Source organism: Acipenser ruthenus, unplaced genomic scaffold, assembly GCF_902713425.1.
Source record: "Acipenser ruthenus unplaced genomic scaffold, fAciRut3.2 maternal haplotype, whole genome shotgun sequence".
Taxonomy (NCBI): domain Eukaryota; kingdom Metazoa; phylum Chordata; class Actinopteri; order Acipenseriformes; family Acipenseridae; genus Acipenser; species Acipenser ruthenus.
Window position 1 is genome coordinate 79,269 of NW_026708181.1, and position 18,293 is coordinate 97,561.

Below are 18,293 nucleotides of genomic sequence, written 5' to 3' on the forward strand. Positions count from 1 at the left end.
TTTACCAGACCTCTCTGTGCTTTACAATGCTTCCCTGTGCTTTACCAGACCTCTCTGTGCTTTACAATGCTTCCCTATGCTTTACCAGACCTCTCTGTGCTTTACAATACTTCCCTATGCTTTACCAGACCTCTCTGTGCTTTACAATGCTTCCCTATGCTTTACCAGACCTCTCTGTGCTTTACAATGCTTGCCTATGCTTTACCAGACCTCTCTGTGCTTTACAATGCTTCCCTATGCTTTACCACACCTCTCTGTGCTTTACAATGCTTCCCTGTGCTTTACCAGACCTCTTTGTATATATATATATATATATATATATATATATATATATATATATATATATATATATACTAAAACAAACGTAATAAATTCAGTGAGAAACATTTGGTCTTTCTCAATGCTTTCAGTGTTGGAAATGTTTATCCCTGAGCTTATTAACTTTCTTTTAGCATTTAAAACAGAGGCCAGAGGAGCTATTTCTGGGCTCAGTCACACAGAACCACAGCTGCTATATTTAGACTATGAAGGAAACACCCTGCGTTCACTCAGCCCTGAACACACACTGCAGCTTAGTGCAAGCCTCCTCTAGTAGACTGAGTTTAATTGCATAATCCTTCCAGCAATCCTTCCTGTGAGGCCCGTTCAATTTACATCACCCTGTTACAGGGTTACAATGAAGCAAGCCCAGCTAGAAGAACTACTAACCCGAACCCGACCCCAGTGGGTTTATCTGGCACCATCACAGAACCCAGTGCCACTGTCTGTCTGTCTGCATTGCCATTGAAGATCATTCAGGAAGGATATAGTGAGCACACTGGGGTCCCATTCTACCAGCCTCACCCCATTGTAGTGCTATTGAAGATCATTCAGGAAGGGTATAGTGAGCACACTGGGGTCCCATTCTACCAGCCTCACCCCATTGTAGTGCTATTGAAGATCATTCAGGAAGGGTATAGTGAGCACTCTGGGGTCCCACTCTACCAGCCTCACCCCATTGTAGTGCTATTGAAGATCATTCAGGAAGGGTATAGTGAGCACACTGGGGTCCCATTCTACCAGCCTCACCCCATTGTAGCTGCCCTATACTTGTTCTGCCATTGCCCCTCAGTGTAACACAGAACCATTATTGCATTGCCATTGTAGTGCCACTGGCTGTGTCTGCATTGCCACTAAAGATCATTTGGCAAGAGTATAGTTAGCATGCTGCAGTAATGGCAGCCTCATATCCCATTGTAGCTCCTCTTGAGCTCTTGAACAGCACTGCCAGTGCAGTGCTGAAGATCCCCCAACACCATTCCCACCCTGTGTTCTCCAGTCCAAGCACTGACCCAGCCCCACTCTCACTGGGATCACAGGCCAGGCTGCGGGGTCTGCTGGAGGCTAAACTGCAATTAGTTTAATTAGCTAAGCGGCTCCCAATCTGTCAGAGCGTCTGGGTGAGGAGAATCAGACACACAGCGGATTCAGGGATTTAGGGATTCAACTTCTGCCAGCTGAGAGCTTAGCTTGCTTACTCTCTCTCTCACACACACACACACACACACACTGCTTTCCCAGACATGGTAAGGTATTTTAATTCATAGGAAAGACTTCATGACGCACTGCCAGATTCCATTAGCTGATTTTCTCCACTTGCAAGTTTGCAAAAAAAACAACAACAAAGAAATCAAACATTGCAAGAAATAACAAAAATCAAACCCATTTGTTGACACATTCTAGGATATAATCAGTAACTTGAATCAGCATTTTGCTCCAGCAATATGAATCTTAGTCACCTGGAAGAACCTTGAGATGCCAAGATAAGGTGCAATTTCATTGCTGTTGTGAGTGAACTGGCTCTCCTCTCATGCAATACCAGGTCACTGGCAGTAAAGCCGAAGCTCTAACTCTGAGGGTCACGAGTACAGCAGCTCTGCAATTGCCCCTCTTGGTTAATCATTGCCTGGATGTATTATTTGGTTCCCTCCTGCTCTGCCCAGTGCAGAGGAGTGTATCCCGGATTCAAGAGTAGATATCGGAGAGCTGCCGGCCTCTGGAGGACAAAGGCCAGCCCTGCAGGTGTCTGCTTTGAGCTCCCCAGACGCCTGGCCAGTAGAGGGTGCTGTAGCACTGCGAGGGGACTCAGCCCCAGACGATTTTGCCTCCATAACCTGGCGCCAGAGCCAATGCAACCAGCTCCCCTGATTGTATGAGTCACCCTGCACATGTCACTGTGTCTGTAAGAGAAAGACGCAGAGTGATTCTCATTGTATTGTATGCAAATGGTTTTAGTCAGAGGAGCACTTGCCTGGCTATTAAAACACCATTGTACATGAACAAAGAGAGACAGGATTTAACAGGAGGAGGGGGAGCGGGAGGGGGAGGAGGAGGAGGAGGGGGAGAGACTGAGTATCCAATGAGAGCGTAGATCAGGGTTTGAAACTTGAAACAAGTCCTGCACACAGTCCTGGGTTTCAGAACTCCCCTCAGTTAAGTATGCAAGTTAATATGTGGTGTGTAGGCTGGCAGAGAAATGTGCACCACACCACTGTACAGAATCATAATCCCTCCCAATTCTGAACCAACGCAACACTCTGATTGGCTAATAATGATGTCATTATTTATAAATTGCAGTACAGTCATTTTGTTACACAGAGAAATTTCTAATAATAATATCCAACGCAAAACGAGTCGCTAAATTACAAAAGCAAAAATCCCCCGAGTGAAACCAAGAAAGCCACGACGACCACACGCTCCGATCCAACAAACAAACCACCTGGTTTTTAAAACTGCTTTCAAAGCTTAATTTCCTGCAATCATGTGACTTCCAGCACAGAGCTCCTCTTCATAGAGCTCAGAGGTTATGCTGCTTGAGGTGCTTTGTGACTGAACTTCAGCCTTCCCTCACCTCAGTGAAGTCTTCTTTGTTCAAGACTGAACAGATTCATTTCTTTGAGCCTGTCTGCATACGACATGCCTTTTAAACCCGGGATAATTCTGGTCACTCTTCTTTGCACTCTTTCTAGAGCAGCAATATCCTTTTTGTAACGAGGTGACCAGAACTGAACACAATATTCTAGGTGAGGTCTTACTAATGCATTGTAAAGTTTTAACATTACTTCCCTTGCAGATATAAGGGAGGAACCATTTATTTAATATCAAACAATAACACACTCAATAGAAGCATCACACTGCCATCACAGCCTCTTCCTGTCATGTGACTCGGAGCCGCTTCCCTTTTCCTGGGAAGTTCCACAACAAGCCGGTATTTATTATTCTTTCATGGGTATTTATTATTCTTTCACGGGTATTTATTATTCTTTGCTGTGTGAATGAGAGCCGGTGAGCTCAATCAGTGTGCAGGGCTCCCTGGAATCCACACACACAAACCACAACATCCAAGCCCAGGTGGCTGTTGCTGTTTCATTTCTTCTTGTGTAGATTATGTCTGCTGTGTGTGTGTGTGTGTGTGTGTGTGTGTGTCCGTGTGTCTGTGTCTGTCTGTTTCTGTGTGTGTCCGTGTGTGTCCGTGTGTGTCCGTGTGTGTCCGTGTGTGTGTGTGTGTGTGTGTGTGTGTGTGTGTGTCTGTGTCTGTCTGTTTCTGTGTGTGTCCGTGTGTGTGTGTGTGTCTGTGTCTGTCTGTTTCTGTGTGTGTCCGTGTGTCTGTCTGTTTCTGTGTGTGTCCGTGTGTGTACTGCTTGCTTTTTTGAAGTCTCGAGTTCAGGAAAGCATGACAAAAAACAAACTTGTGAGGACAGAACTGCATGCCAGTGCAAGTAAGGGCTGTTGATAAGGGCAGATAAAGGTTTAATCTCAGAGATTTGCTTTCCTGAGCTCGAGCTCTGCTTGGCAACGCAGCGTGATTGGAAAAACAGAGCAGGTCGTCCGGTCAGTCTGTCACTGCGTTTAAATGAGAGCCGCTGGATCTGTAGATCACAACCATTGCTAAAGATTTCTATAAATCATTTTCCACAGTGCTGGAAGACTGCCCATTCATGCCTTTAATTATCTCTACATTTCTATACAAGTTTTTTTTAAGGGTTTGGTGCTAGATGAGAATCTTTTAATAGTCCAGGCATCATTACAATAAGACTGGTAAGATGATGCAACACTCACTGGCTTCTCTGTAACTGCGCTGGCATGCGTGTGAGTGTGTCTGTGGGTGTGTGTGTGAGTGTCTGTGTGTGTGTGCGTGTTTGTGTGCGTGTCTCTGTGTGCACATGTCTGTCTCTGTCTCTGTCTCTGTCCAGTAGCGCTGAGCCATGTCACACACATGTTCCCCAGATGTTTCTCTCTCGAGTGTGTGATGTGAGGAATGTGGAGGAAGAGGCCGGCTCACTCAGCTCCATGCAGCTATTAATAGGCATCAGCCAGCACAGAGCTGGGAGACTGGCTCACATCACAGCGCTCACATCACAGCAGTCCTGATGAAGCTCATCACAGCGCTCACATCACAGCAGTCCTGATGAAGCTCATCACAGCGCTCACATCACAGCAGTCCTGATGAAGCTCATCACAGCGCTCACATCACAGCAGTCCTGATGAAGCTCATCACAGCGCTGACATCACAGCAGTCCTGATGAAGCTCATCACAGCGCTCACATCACAGCAGTCCTGATGAAGCTCATCACAGCGCTCACATCACAGCAGTCCTGATGAAGCTCATCACAGCGCTCACATCACAGCAGTCCTGATGAAGCTCATCACAGCGCTCACATCACAGCAGTCCTGATGAAGCTCATCACAGCGCTCACATCACAGCAGTCCTGATGAAGCTCATCACAGCGCTCACATCACAGCAGTCCTGATGAAGCTCATCACAGCGCTCACATCACAGCAGTCCTGATGAAGCTCATCACAGCGCTGACATCACAGCAGTCCTGATGAAGCTCATCACAGCGCTCACATCACAGCAGTCCTGATGAAGCTCATCACAGCGCTCACATCACAGCAGTCCTGATGAAGCTCATCACAGCGCTCACATGACAGCAGTCCTGATGAAGCTCATCACAGCGCTCACATGACAGCAGTCCTGATGAAGCTCATCACAGCGCTCACATCACAGCAGTCCTGATGAAGCTCATCACAGCGCTCACATCGCAGCAGTCCTGATGAAGCTCATCACAGCGCTCACATCACAGCAGTCCTGATGAAGCTCATCACAGCGCTCACATCACAGCAGTCCTGATGAAGCTCATCACAGCGCTCACATCACAGCAGTCCTGATGAAGCTCATCACAGCGCTGACATCACAGCAGACACGGCTCTCACTGCAGTTCTCTTCCTGTCACCATTTCCTCCTCAACCCCCCCCCCCCCCGCTGCAATGTAATTAGCCGGGAGTCTGAAATAGACGGCAGCCTTTCCGCTAAGAGAACAGCAATGATGTAAGTGTTAGGTCGCTTCTCAGCCTGTGTAATGCTATTAATGATAAAATAAAATCCCTGGAACTTGAGAAGTGACACAGAGGTCATCTTTTATATATAATCGGTGTGGCAATCTGAGCCTTTCTGGGTATGGAAGCAGCTGCCAACTGAACGCTTATTATCAACCTGTCTTTCCCATTGTGACTGAAACCGACTTGTCAGGGGTACTAACTTCATAATAAACAAACCAGTTCAAATGAGGGTGCAATATCCATTCTCACCAGAAAGCGTGTGCTATACATGGCAGGTGGTGGTGCCAGCTTCACATCCCTGTGCTGTGAGGGGAGTGAGGGTGATGGCAATCAACTAAGAAACCACATGTGGTTTAGCTGCAGTGTTGAGAGGAAGCCACTCCCACTTCCTTTGCCCTTTGACCCCCGAGGGCCTGCCAGCTGGAGATAGAGCAAGACAGTCATCGAGGAGCCAACTCCCTCGTGAGTCCGCTTTCAAACACGACTCCCAAGAACGACAGCCTTATTGTGCAGAGCCGAGCACTGCTGCACTGCCATTAACTACAGGGGTGTTAAAAGAACGACAGCCCCATTGTGCAGAGCTGAGCACTGCTGCACTGCCATTAACTACAGGGGTGTTAAAAGAACGACAGCCCCATTGTGCAGAGCTGAGCACTGCTGCACTGCCATTAACTACAGGGGTGTTAAAAGAACGACAGCCCCATTGTGCAGAGCTGAGCACTGCTGCACTGCCATTAACTACAGGGGTGTTAAAAGAACGACAGCCCCATTGTGCAGAGCTGAGCACTGCTGCACTGCCATTAACTACAGGGGTGTTAAAAGAACGACAGCCCCATTGTGCAGAGCTGAGCACTGCTGCACTGCCATTAACTACAGGGGTGTTAAAAGAACGACAGCCCCATTGTGCAGAGCTGAGCACTGCTGCACTGCCATTAACTACAGGGGTGTTAAAAGAACGACAGCCCCATTGTGCAGAGCCGAGCACTGCTGCACTGCCATTAACTACAGGGGTGTTAAAAGAACGACAGCCCCATTGTGCAGAGCTGAGCACTGCTGCACTGCCATTAACTACAGGGGTGTTAAAAGAACGACAGCCCCATTGTGCAGAGCTGAGCACTGCTGCACTGCCATTAACTACAGGGGTGTTAAAAGAACGACAGCCCCATTGTGCAGAGCTGAGCACTGCTGCACTGCCATTAACTACAGGGGTGTTAAAAGAACGACACACACACACACACACACACACACACACACACACACACACACACACACACACACACACACACAGACACACAGACACACACACACACACACACACACACACACACACACACACACATGTGTAATGTCAGTAAAGCAGCACTCTACTGGTATTCTCATGCTGGGATGTGTTTTTCGTCCAGTTCAGACGAGAGCACTTTCTGTCTGTATGACAATGCCTGTTGTGAGAATAGCTCTTTGTACAGTACAGCACTTAGCTACAGTAACAGTGCAGTGCTGAGAGGGCGGGGCGCTGACTAGCAAGGTAAAACAAAGGAAACCCTGCCATCTGCTGGCTACAAGATGAATAGCAGCATCAGTCCAGTAAACAACCATGACAACAAATTGTCCACAATATTATTATTATTATTATTATTATTATTTATTTCTTAGCTGACGTCCTTATCCAGGGCGACTTACAATTGTTACAAGATATCACATTATTTTTACATACAATTACCAATTTATACAGTTGGGTTTTTACTGGAGCAATCTAGGTAAAGTACCTTGCTCAAGGGTACAGCAGCAGTGTCCCCCACCGGGGATTGAACCCACAACCCTCCGGTCAAGAGTCCAGAGCCCTAACCACTACTCCACACTGCTGCCCAATATCACCCTAATGAAGTCCAACCCTAATGCTGCTGCCCAAGATATAAGCACCAGGTCTGCACCACGTTCAGCACCGCCTGTGCGTCACACTGTGCAAACATGCTTTTCACTCCTATACTGCATTTACTAATGCAGGGTGTTTTTCTGAGCTGCACTTTGCCCAACTAAAGGAATAATCTTTTTAGTCAGGCACCATTAGTCACAGAAACCTGTGGGTTTTATTGAGGATATAATGTCTTTGTTACAATCTCTCCCACGCAACACAGCCCACTAAACCCCTTCAGGGATAATCACAGAGGAACATATGAGCGCACCCACACACACACTCACACACACTCACCCACACACACACACACACAGACACACACACACACACACAGACACACACACACACACTCACCCACACACACACACAGACACACACACACACACACAGACACACACTCACCCACACAATGAGCTAGTTGTCAAGCAAGTTAAATGATCATATCTCAACCGTACGAGTGACACAAAGAGTGACTGGAAAACAATGCCTGTTTAAAGACTATGCATGTATTTGTTTGTGGTTGAAGCCCGAATCTGGACTGTTGATCAGCTGTGTCTGCTTTCACTGCCCTGTCCTCCTGATCAGCTGTGTCTGCTTTCACTGCCCTGTCCTCCTGATCAGCTGTGTCTGCTTTCACTGCCCTGTCCTCCTGATCAGCTGTGTCTGCTTTCACTGCCCTGTCCTCCTGATCAGCTGTGTCTGCTTTCACTGCCCTGTCCTCCTGATCAGCTGTGTCTGCTTTCACTGCCCTGTCCTCCTGATCAGCTGTGTCTGCTTTCACTGCCCTGTCCTCCTGATCAGCTGTGTCTGCTTTCACTGCCCTGTCCTCCTGATCAGCTGTGTCTGCTTTCACTGCCCTGTCCTCCTGATCAGCTGTGTCTGCTTTCACTGCCCTGCTTACACCTAAATTAAGGTGAAGCAGTGAAGAGTCTGGATCTCAAGTATAACATTCAGAACACATTTCCTCTCATGAAAAGCACAGGCTCCAATGTGTTCAGCTGCTTTCAAGTCCTACCTTGGACTTGCCAGCCATCTTCTTGAAGAAGCTCAGGGTTCGATTGAGAGGTCTCCCGGCCTTAGAGTCACCGGCAGCACAATCCAGAGAGAGATCCAGCACACTGCCTGTGTCACTCTCTGCATTGACACTGAGAGAGAGGAGAGAGGAGGGGGTGAGTGAGAGAGGAGAGAGAGAAAGGAGTGAGAGAGGAGAGAGAGGGGGTGAGAAGAGAGGGAGGAGAGAGAGAGATCCAGCACACTGCCTGTGTCACTCTCTGCATTGACACAGAGAGAGGAGAGAGGAGGGGGTGAGTGAGAGAGGAGAGAGAGAAAGGAGTGAGAGAGGAGAGAGAGGGGGTGAGAAGAGAGGGAGGAGAGAGAGAGATCCAGCACACTGCCTGTGTCACTCTCTGCATTGACACTGAGAGAGAGGAGAGAGGAAGGGGTGAGTGCGAGAGGAGTGTGAGAGGAGAGAGAGAGATGGGGGTGAGAAGAGAGGGAGGAGAGAGAGAGAGGTCCAGCACATTGCCTGTGTCACTCTCCGCATTGACACTGAGAGAGAGGAGAGAGGAGGGGGTGAGTGAGAGAGGAGAGAGAGAAAGGAGTGAGAGAGATGGGGGTGAGAAGAGAGGGAGGAGAGAGAGAGAGAGGTCCAGCACAGTGCCTGTGTCACTCTCTGCATTGACACTGAGAGAGAGGAGAGAGGAGGGGGTGAGTGAGAGAGGAGTGTGAGAGGAGATAAAGAGGGGGCGAGAGGAGAGAGATCGAACACAATGCCTGTGTCACTCTCTGCATTGACACAGAGAGGGAGAGAGGGATGGGGTGTGAGAGAGGAGAGATGGAGAGAGGGATGGGGTGTGAGAGAGGAGAGAGAGAGGGGGAAGTAAAGAAGAGAGATATCCAGAGAAAGACTTCTAGTCAAAGTGTTTGTCAAATAATATTTACCAAGTTTAATAAGTTAATACATTGCGGGTAGGATGTCTCTTATTAAAAAAGTAAAAACCCAACCCAGTAAAAACCCAACTGTATAAATGGGTAATTGTATGTAAAATAATGTGATATCTGTATAATGTGAAATAATGTATAATGTGATATCTGTATAATGTGAAATAATGTATAATGTGAAATCTGTATAATGTGAAATAATGTATAATGTGATATCTTGTAACAATTGTAAGTCGCCCTGGATAAGGGCGTCTGCTAAGAAATAAATAATAATAATAATAATAATTATAATAGATCATTTCAGCTCAGCGTCATTTTCTTTTTTTTTTTTTATCAGACAATGATCCGTTCCTTACCTGAGTGTGGAACCTCCTCCTTCAGAATAGAGCGAGATTTCTGTGAGGGAGAGAAGAGAGAGATGAGAACCCGTCACCTCCAAGCACTATCATAGGATCAGCAATGGCAATGCAGAATGACAGACAGACAGACAGACAGACAGACAGACAGACACACTGCAAGGACCATGGTTCTGTATTACACTACAATTACATATTCTATATTTTGTTATGATAAAAAACCTTGCAAATATGTAAAGTAAACGACAGCATATGGAGCATACATCTTTAAAAATAAAACAAACGTCTCACCGTCCTGCTGAGAGAACCCCCTCTTGTGTAAACTGGCTGTGGTTAACTGTATTATACAGAGCAAGAACAAACCAAGGAAGTGCATTGCTGTGCTTCCTCTCCTCACACTCCACCCTCGACAATGACAGTCAAACCAGAGTATACAAACCCACTACACTACACAAACCCACTGTGCTATACAAACCCACTACACTACACAAACCCACTGTGCTATACAAACCCACTACACTACACAAACCCACTGTGCTATACAAACCCACTACACTACACAAACCCACTGTGCTATACAAACCCACTACACTACACAAACCCACTACACTACACAAACCCACTGTGCTACACAAACCCACTGTGCTATACAAACCCACTGTGCTATACAAACCCACTGATATAACCTGGCTTGTGTTCAAGTTTGACAGAAGCTCACCAGAATGCTACCCAATCTGATGCAGCTGCCCCAGAAAATACACTCGTGCTCCAGTGACAGCCTGATCCACAAGCCAGCAGGTAGTAACATTACTGCTGCAATAAAAATACAAACCAGTACATACTGCTCGCAGTCTGTCACATTGCACAGCACAGCACAGCACAGCACCGCACAGCACAGCACAGCACAGGACAGCACCGCACCACACAGCACAGCACTGCACAGCACAGCACCACACCGCACAGCACAGCACAGCACCACACAGCACAGCACAGCACAGCACAGCACAGCACAGCACCGCACAGCACCGCACCGCACCGCACAGCACCGCACCACACAGCACAGCACAGCACCGCACCACACAGCACCGCACAGCACAGCACCGCACCACACAGCACCGCACAGCACAGCACAGCACTGCACAGCACAGCACAGCACTGCACAGCACAGCACTGCACCGCACAGCACAGCACTGCACCGCACAGCACAGCACAGCACAGCACCGCACCACACAGCACAGCACCGCACAGCAAGATGTGCTTTAATTTTCTTTCAGATTTACTCTGCAGTTAAAAAACAGCCCCACCTTCTAACCATGAAAGGTGGAGCTGCAGCTGCAGCCAGCGATACACCACATGCTTTCCTGTTCTCTGTTAGCACTAATCTACAGACTCAAACAACTGGGCTGAATCCGGTGCTATTCTTACTACTTACAAGATTAAACTCTGCTGAAAGAAAACTACAAAGAGCTGCAGCGCAGCCAAATGAAGCAGAATGGGAGCCGATTAAAATGATGTCTTTTTTTAATGAACACTTGCTCATTTTCTCAAACCCCAGCACCTTCCACACGGCAGCCCAGCGCTTTCTGTGTTTCTCTGCCCCTGCCCTCTCTCTCACCGTCGGGGTCCTGGTCCGGCCGCTCCATGTCGGACATGGTCACACAGAGGGAGGGGGCGGAGCAGCTGTAAGCCTGCAGGCGATCAGCATGGTCCTGCAACACAAACCAGGAGGCACCAGGGGGCGATGTTAGTGATTGGAAAAGCAATGGGAAGACATATCGTGAAAAATGACTGTACAAATTTACCACAGCAACTTTTATAAGGGAGGAGACATTGTCCTGGAATGATCTACTTCCCCTTATTTAGGTACAACTGGTTATTCTTCACTTCAGTTAACAACAACCCCACTCTGAGCAGCGTTACCTGCAGGAACAGGAAGTCCTCACTCTCCTCCGTCAGTGATGTCAGAGAGTCCAGCATCTCGCTGCTGTGGATTATGGGATTCCTGCGGGGGTCGCGACCTGCTCCCCTGGGGACTGGGCCACCCATCACTCTGTCTATCCCTTCAGGATCGAGCCTCTCCAGACTAACACTAGAGACCCAGAGACATCACAGTGCAGTGCAGTGCAGTGCAGTACAATACAATACACTATAATACACTATAATACACTATAATACTGCTTCCGCACAGCTCCTCCACTCTGCACAGAGACACAGACAGACACATCCCAATGCTGTACAACAACAATACAGAACACCAGATTAATACAGTAATACTGCAGCTCTCAGTGATTAGACATATCACTTTTTAAACAGATAACTTAATATTGAGGCTCACAGGAAAACACGCAATATCTCAAACTGCTACTCAACCGGAGTCTTAAATTATGAAAGGGTAGCCAGTTAAATTCTTTACAAACATTTACCATTGTAGACATCAATACATTTTACTACGTTTACAAAATGGAGAAGGAGGGAGGGGGAGGAGAGAGAGAAAGAGGGAGGGAGGGAGAGGGAGGGAAGGAGAGAGAAACTTCGATTTTAAAACAGTGCAGCACACTGCTTCACAATACACAACAGGTTGGTGGGATAAGGCCAGGGTAATGCACTCCAACTCACCTGAAATGTGGATCCCACATTGCAGAGAGGCTGGTCGATGTGATCGAGTCAGGAAAAAAGAGAGAATTTGTGAAGAGTTGAATATCTCTAAATAGAGACCCCCGGCTGAGACGGGCTCAGGGATAACAGAGCAAAGATGACAAACACAACGCCAACAGCCAAATGATTTCTCATTAATATCTGGGTTTCACACGGAGCGGGGACAGTTTTTTTTAACTAGTTTGCAGTTCACAGGAATGCAGAAGGTGTGGTTAGAATCACATGCTGAGAGGGGTTTTTTGAAACGAAACTAAACGTCACAGAGTTGTCACAGTTTCCCCTTTGGTACTCCTCTCCCTCCAGTTCAGTAATAATAAGACACCATTGCAGAGCCAGTCTAGGTTTGCCTTTCATTCTTTGAGCTTGACTGGAAGGTTTCTGGACTGTTGGTAACCCCTGTATAAACTGGTCCTAATGTAGCAGACTGCTCCTGGCCTCACCTGTGGTGCTCGTAGTAGGGGCAGTACTGCTCCTCTTTGCCCGGCTCCCAGCTGTGCCTGCGGAAAGCATCGAGGGGCCCCACATTCACTCTGAGCTGGGACAGGTGTCTGAGGGGGGCCCCCCCCACCCCACAGGGGTCTGCAGAGGAGAGGGAGCAACAGCGCCCCCTGACTGTACGAGGCCAGCCCCCGGTCCCCCCTTGGGGTAACTGGTCCAGCCCAGCAGGGGGAGGGGAGGGGGGGCCAGGGGGGGTCACCTGCGGGAGACAGAAACACAATGAGCTCCACAGACACTGGCACTGCTCCCCCAGCACAGCTCCACTCTGAAGATTAGCACCCATTTCTCATATCAGAGTTACTGAAGAACATCTACTATAAAGCACAGACTATACTCTTTAATCCAACCATTTAACAATGTCAACGCAAAACTGGGGCAAACTAAACAATATGAAATGTAAGAGATTACCGCTATGGGCTTGTCAAAAATCTTATCTTGTGCAAAACTATGAAACCCTCAATAGCACAGCACCCCAGCAGCACCGCCCCGTTACACACTCCTCTCTTAACTGAAGTGAAGAATAGACATTTGTACCTTAATAAGGGGAAGTGGAACATTCCCGGACAATGTCTCCTCCCTTATAAAAGTTGCTGTGGTAAATTTGCACAGACTGTACCTTGTCCCTCGGAGCGGTGGTGTTCTCAGCTGCATTGCCCAGGCCGGGGCTCATCGAGGAGTTCACTCTCATTGCTGTTACAGGAGCGCCCTCTGTTGGTCACAGCAGGTCATCATCCCCTGTGCACTGCAGAATAGGCAGAAGCAACACCAGTCAGGCACACATCACAGCTTGCTTTCATAACCACTGAAAATGATTAATTACAAGTTTACTTTTAATCTTTGTAAAACATGAATCAAACCCAATTTTAAAGGAATGTGTGCATTTGCAAGAATAGCTGCAGCCCTTAACTGCAGTGCAGAGTGCAGCAGGACACTCACACCCTGGAGGAATGCTGACTGAACTGCACAACACAGCCCTTAACATCCTTTAACTGCTTCAATAAAATCATTTGAGAGGAAGAGAGACAGAGAAAGATGTTATCTGAGCTCAGCCTTCTCCTCGAGTCTAGCGGACAGCCTCAGGGGTTTAGAAGCAAGCAAGTAAAAACTAGAAGAAACTACTTCCACTTGTCCATCTGTAGAACCCATTGCAACATCACCCAGAGCTATTAAACACTCCACAGTGTCTGTAGAACCCACTACAACATCACCCAGAGCTATTAAACACTCCACAGTGTCTGTAGAACCCATTGCAACATCACCCAGAGCTATTAAACACTCCACAGTGTCTGTAGAACCCATTGCAACATCACCCAGAGCTATTAAACACTCCACAGTGTCTGTAGAACCCATTGCAACATCACCCAGAGCTATTAAACACTCCACAGTGTCTGTAGAACCCATTGCAACATCACCCAGAGCTATTAAACACTCCACAGTGTCTGTAGAACCCACTGCAACATCACCCAGAGCTATTAAACACTCCACAGTGTCAGTAGAACCCACTGCAACATCACCCAGAGCTATTAAACACTCCACAGTGTCTGTAGAACCCATTGCAACATCACCCAGAGCTATTAAACACTCCACAGTGTCTGTAGAACCCATTGCAACATCACCCAGAGCTATTAAACACTCCACAGTGTCTGTAGAACCCATTGCAACATCACCCAGAGCTATTAAACACTCCACAGTGTCTGTAGAACCCATTGCATCATCACCCAGAGCTATTAAACTCCACAGCGCGCCCATCTCGATGTGTCGTGTCTTTTCCTTGCACTGTTCACAGTGTTTGCTTTGCAATGCAGTCGTGCTGACTATCACATTCTAACTGACTATTAAAAACACCCTCATTTCATTTTATACATTTGTTTTTCTTGCTCCTTGATGCAGATGTCTTTTTGTCTTGTGATTTTGTGGTGGTGGGTGTATGAGGGCAGGGAGGGAAGGAGGAGAGCTCCGATTTTAAGGCAGCTTATCTATTCAGTGGACCCTGAAAGGAAGAAGTTTCAGTGTTTTAGTTTCAGGCAGGCTTGTGATGACTGAGCAGAAAGACCGGCTATAAAGAGACAAACACCTTGTATAAACAAACAGGTCTGTCATTCACACAGACAGCAGGATCACTGCACTGAAACAAACAGGTCTGTCATTCACACAGACAGCAGGACCACTGCACTGAAACAAACAGGTCTGTCATTCACACAGACAGCAGGACCACTGCACTGAAACAGCCCCTGTGTGCGTGTGCATGCATGTGCCTGTGTGTGCCTGTCTGTGTGTGTGCGTGCATGTGCCTGTGTGTGCCTGTCTGTGCGTGTGCATGTGTGTGTGTGTGTCTGTGCATGTGTGTCTCTGTGTGCGTGTGCCTGTGTGTCTGTGCGTGTCTGTGCGTGTGTGTGTCTGTGGGTGTCTATCTTTTAACCCCAGTTACTTTCATCATTGTTTACAATAGGAACTCTACCCTATATAGGAGTCGATACATAGTCCTCATAAACACTATAAACAAACACACATCTTCTTCTATTCATCTCATAACACTGAAGGGTCGTATTACTTAAAGATGGGATTCGATACACGTGGGAACAAATAAGATCAGTGCGATGTAGAGACCCACTTAGACATTTTATTTTTTTCAAGAATGTGCAAAAACTCAACCCACAGTAACTAAGTCAGTGTTTTGCTGAAGTGCTGTAGCTGGCACATTGCTGTTCTCCCACCTGAATATTTGGCATTGTTGTATCATCACGGCTTCTTTGTATGGGATAAAAGGCAGTGTTTGTAGAGGCACTTCTGTGTAGTGAGAGAAGACTGACTTTTCTAAGAACTGTTACTTTTAGCAACGCCACCCTGTCCACACACACTCACACGTTAGTACTGCTCTCCCTTTAGGAACATCAGTGCCGTTAAAATGACATTTTACTAAAGAGATTGCAGCTTCGAAAATACCGGTACAGAAGCAGCGTGCATTTCCACTGCAATATAGTGCCAAATGTGTAGTTAGAAATGATAGAAAACTCGTACTGCACTCCACTGTATTAAACATGATGTCTGCACTCCACTGAATTAAACACGATGTCTGCACTCCACTGTATTAAACACGATGTCTGCACTCCACTATATTAAACACGATGTCTGCACTCCACTATATTAAACACGATGTCTGCACTCCACTATATTAAACACGATGTCTGCACTCCACTGTATTAAACACGATGTCTGCACTCCACTGTATTAAACACGATGTCTGCACTCCACTATATTAAACACGATGTCTGCACTCCACTGTATTAAACACGATGTCTGCACTCCACTGTATTAAACACGATGTCTGCACTCCACTATATTAAACACGATGTCTGCACTCCACTGTATTAAACACGATGTCTGCACTCCACTATATTAAACACGATGTCTGCACTCCACTATATTAAACACGATGTCTGCACTCCACTGTATTAAACACGATGTCTGCACTCCACTGTATTAAACACGATGTCTGCACTCCACTGTATTAAACACGATGTCTGCACTCCACTGTATTAAACACGATGTCTGCACTCCACTGTATTAAACACGATGTCTGCACTCCACTATATTAAACACGATGTCTGCACTCCACTGTATTAAACACGATGTCTGCACTCCACTATATTAAACACGATGTCTGCACTCCACTATATTAAACACGATGTCTGCACTCCACTATATTAAACACGATGTCTGCACTCCACTATATTAAACACGATGTCTGCACTCCACTGTATTAAACACGATGTCTGCACTCCACTATATTAAACACGATGTCTGCACTCCACTGTATTAAACACGATGTCTGCACTCCACTGTATTAAACACGATGTCTGCACTCCACTATATTAAACACGATGTCTGCACTCCACTATATTAAACACGATGTCTGCACTCCACTGTATTAAACACGATGTCTGCACTCCACTGTATTAAACACGATGTCTGCACTCCACTATATTAAACACGATGTCTGCACTCCACTGTATTAAACACGATGTCTGCACTCCACTGTATTAAACACGATGTCTGCACAGCTGACACGACCCCTAGGGTGAAAACAAGTGCAGATCTGCATCATGAGAGTTGAAAAGCAGATTAAAATCGCTGAACAACAAAAACAATCTGAGAGACACAGGACAACGAGGAAGAAAACAAAGCAGGGCTGCCATAGTTACCCTCGTCATTATAATGCAGCTGAGCCTGATAAGAAACGGCCACCCTGCAGGGTGCCACTCCCAGTGCTACCACTTAAATAAAAGGGAAAGAAATGAGACGAGCACTAAACTAGAGCCCCCTTCCGTCTCCCACTGCGCCTGCTCTCAAATCAAACTCGTTCATTTCCACCAGCAGCGCTTTTAATATTCAGTCATACACAAGAAAACCACCTCACCTGTATCCTGTAATACACATGTATATATAATTATATATGTACACGTATACATACTGTCTTTTAAATATGAAATGATATAGTATATAACAGTTAAAAATTGTACTTACGTAGATAAAAGATAATTGTGTTCCCCTTGGCGTGCAGCCGCGTAGCTGTACAGTCCGTGAGAAATGACCTGTTACTGTACTCCAATAGAAAACTGTACACAATTCCTGGGTGAGGTGGCAAAAACTCGGCTACTGCAATTAATCACAGACTTGATAAAAGTGAGTGGGAAGTCGCTCAAACCTTTATTTAACTGTGTATTTCCTGGTTGCATTCAGCCCAACCACACGACACGGACGCGCAGCGAGTTCACCAGCCTGCGACCTGAAACGTTATTTTTTTGTTAAAGTTGCCGCAGAGCGTTAACATCCTTAACGTTTTAAACGCGCTTCTCTCTTTTTTCTTTTCGTGCTCGCCCTGCGCAAATACCCAGGTGAGAACAAAGCCTGGTTTGAACTGTGACTCAAAGGAACCGATCACCTGCCCTGAAGCAACACTGCCCGGAAACAAAAGGGGGGCGGACACGGGGGACACGGGGGAGGAGCGGAGCACGCAGCACGAACACAAACAACAGCGTGTGGAAGCGACATCGTGGGAGAAGTACGAGTGGACAAGTACAACGCAGTTAGAAGCAGAAAGGAGGAATCACAGCTTTAAATCTGGAGTTGCTTTAATCAGAAAACATTGCAACTTAAAGCCTTGCAGCTGCGTGTATTTTTCTGATAACAAGCTGAAACTCGGAGCAGCTGATTCAAATCCCGCGGTGTTCTGGGACACGGGGGAGGAGCGCAGCACGCAGCACAAAGTAAACATAAACAAACAAGACAGGCTGACTTCCCAGCGACAGCGTGGGGAAACGACACCGTGGGAGAAGTACGAGTGGACAAGTACAACGCAGTTAGAAGCAGAAAGGAGGAATCACAGCTTTAAATCTGGAGTTGCTTTAATCAGAAAACATTGCAACTTAAAGCCTTGCAGCTGCGTGGATTTTTCTGATAACAAGCTGAAACTCGGAGCAGCTGATTCAAATCCCGCGGTGTTCTGGGACCCGGGGGAGGAGCGCAGCACGCAGCACAAAGTAAACATA

The 18,293-nt window shown here is 46.9% G+C and overlaps 1 protein-coding gene across 3 annotated transcripts; it reads right to left on the bottom strand.

The window, feature by feature from the left end:
• Positions 1–898: 898 nt before the first annotated feature.
• On the bottom strand, positions 899–17,927 carry LOC117962954 (uncharacterized). 3 transcript variants are annotated; one of them, XM_059020209.1, is made up of 9 exons: positions 17,269–17,925; positions 13,361–13,486; positions 12,687–12,943; positions 12,208–12,237; positions 11,512–11,680; positions 11,150–11,300; positions 9,592–9,631; positions 8,310–8,439; positions 899–2,219 (listed from the first exon to the last, which is right to left on the bottom strand). In XM_059020209.1, exons 2-9 carry the CDS (start codon positions 13,430–13,432, stop codon positions 2,211–2,213), a joined length of 858 nt encoding a protein of 285 aa, XP_058876192.1. In that variant the 5' UTR covers positions 13,433–13,486; positions 17,269–17,925; the 3' UTR covers positions 899–2,210. The 3 variants fall into 3 exon arrangements, with proteins under 3 accessions (XP_058876192.1, XP_058876193.1, XP_058876194.1); XM_059020210.1 differs by lacking the exons at positions 899–2,219; positions 8,310–8,439 and adding an exon at positions 8,997–9,079 and having other exon boundaries at positions 17,269–17,927; XM_059020211.1 differs by lacking the exons at positions 899–2,219; positions 8,310–8,439 and adding an exon at positions 8,997–9,079 and having other exon boundaries at positions 11,207–11,300; positions 17,269–17,923.
• Positions 17,928–18,293: the final 366 nt, after the last annotated feature.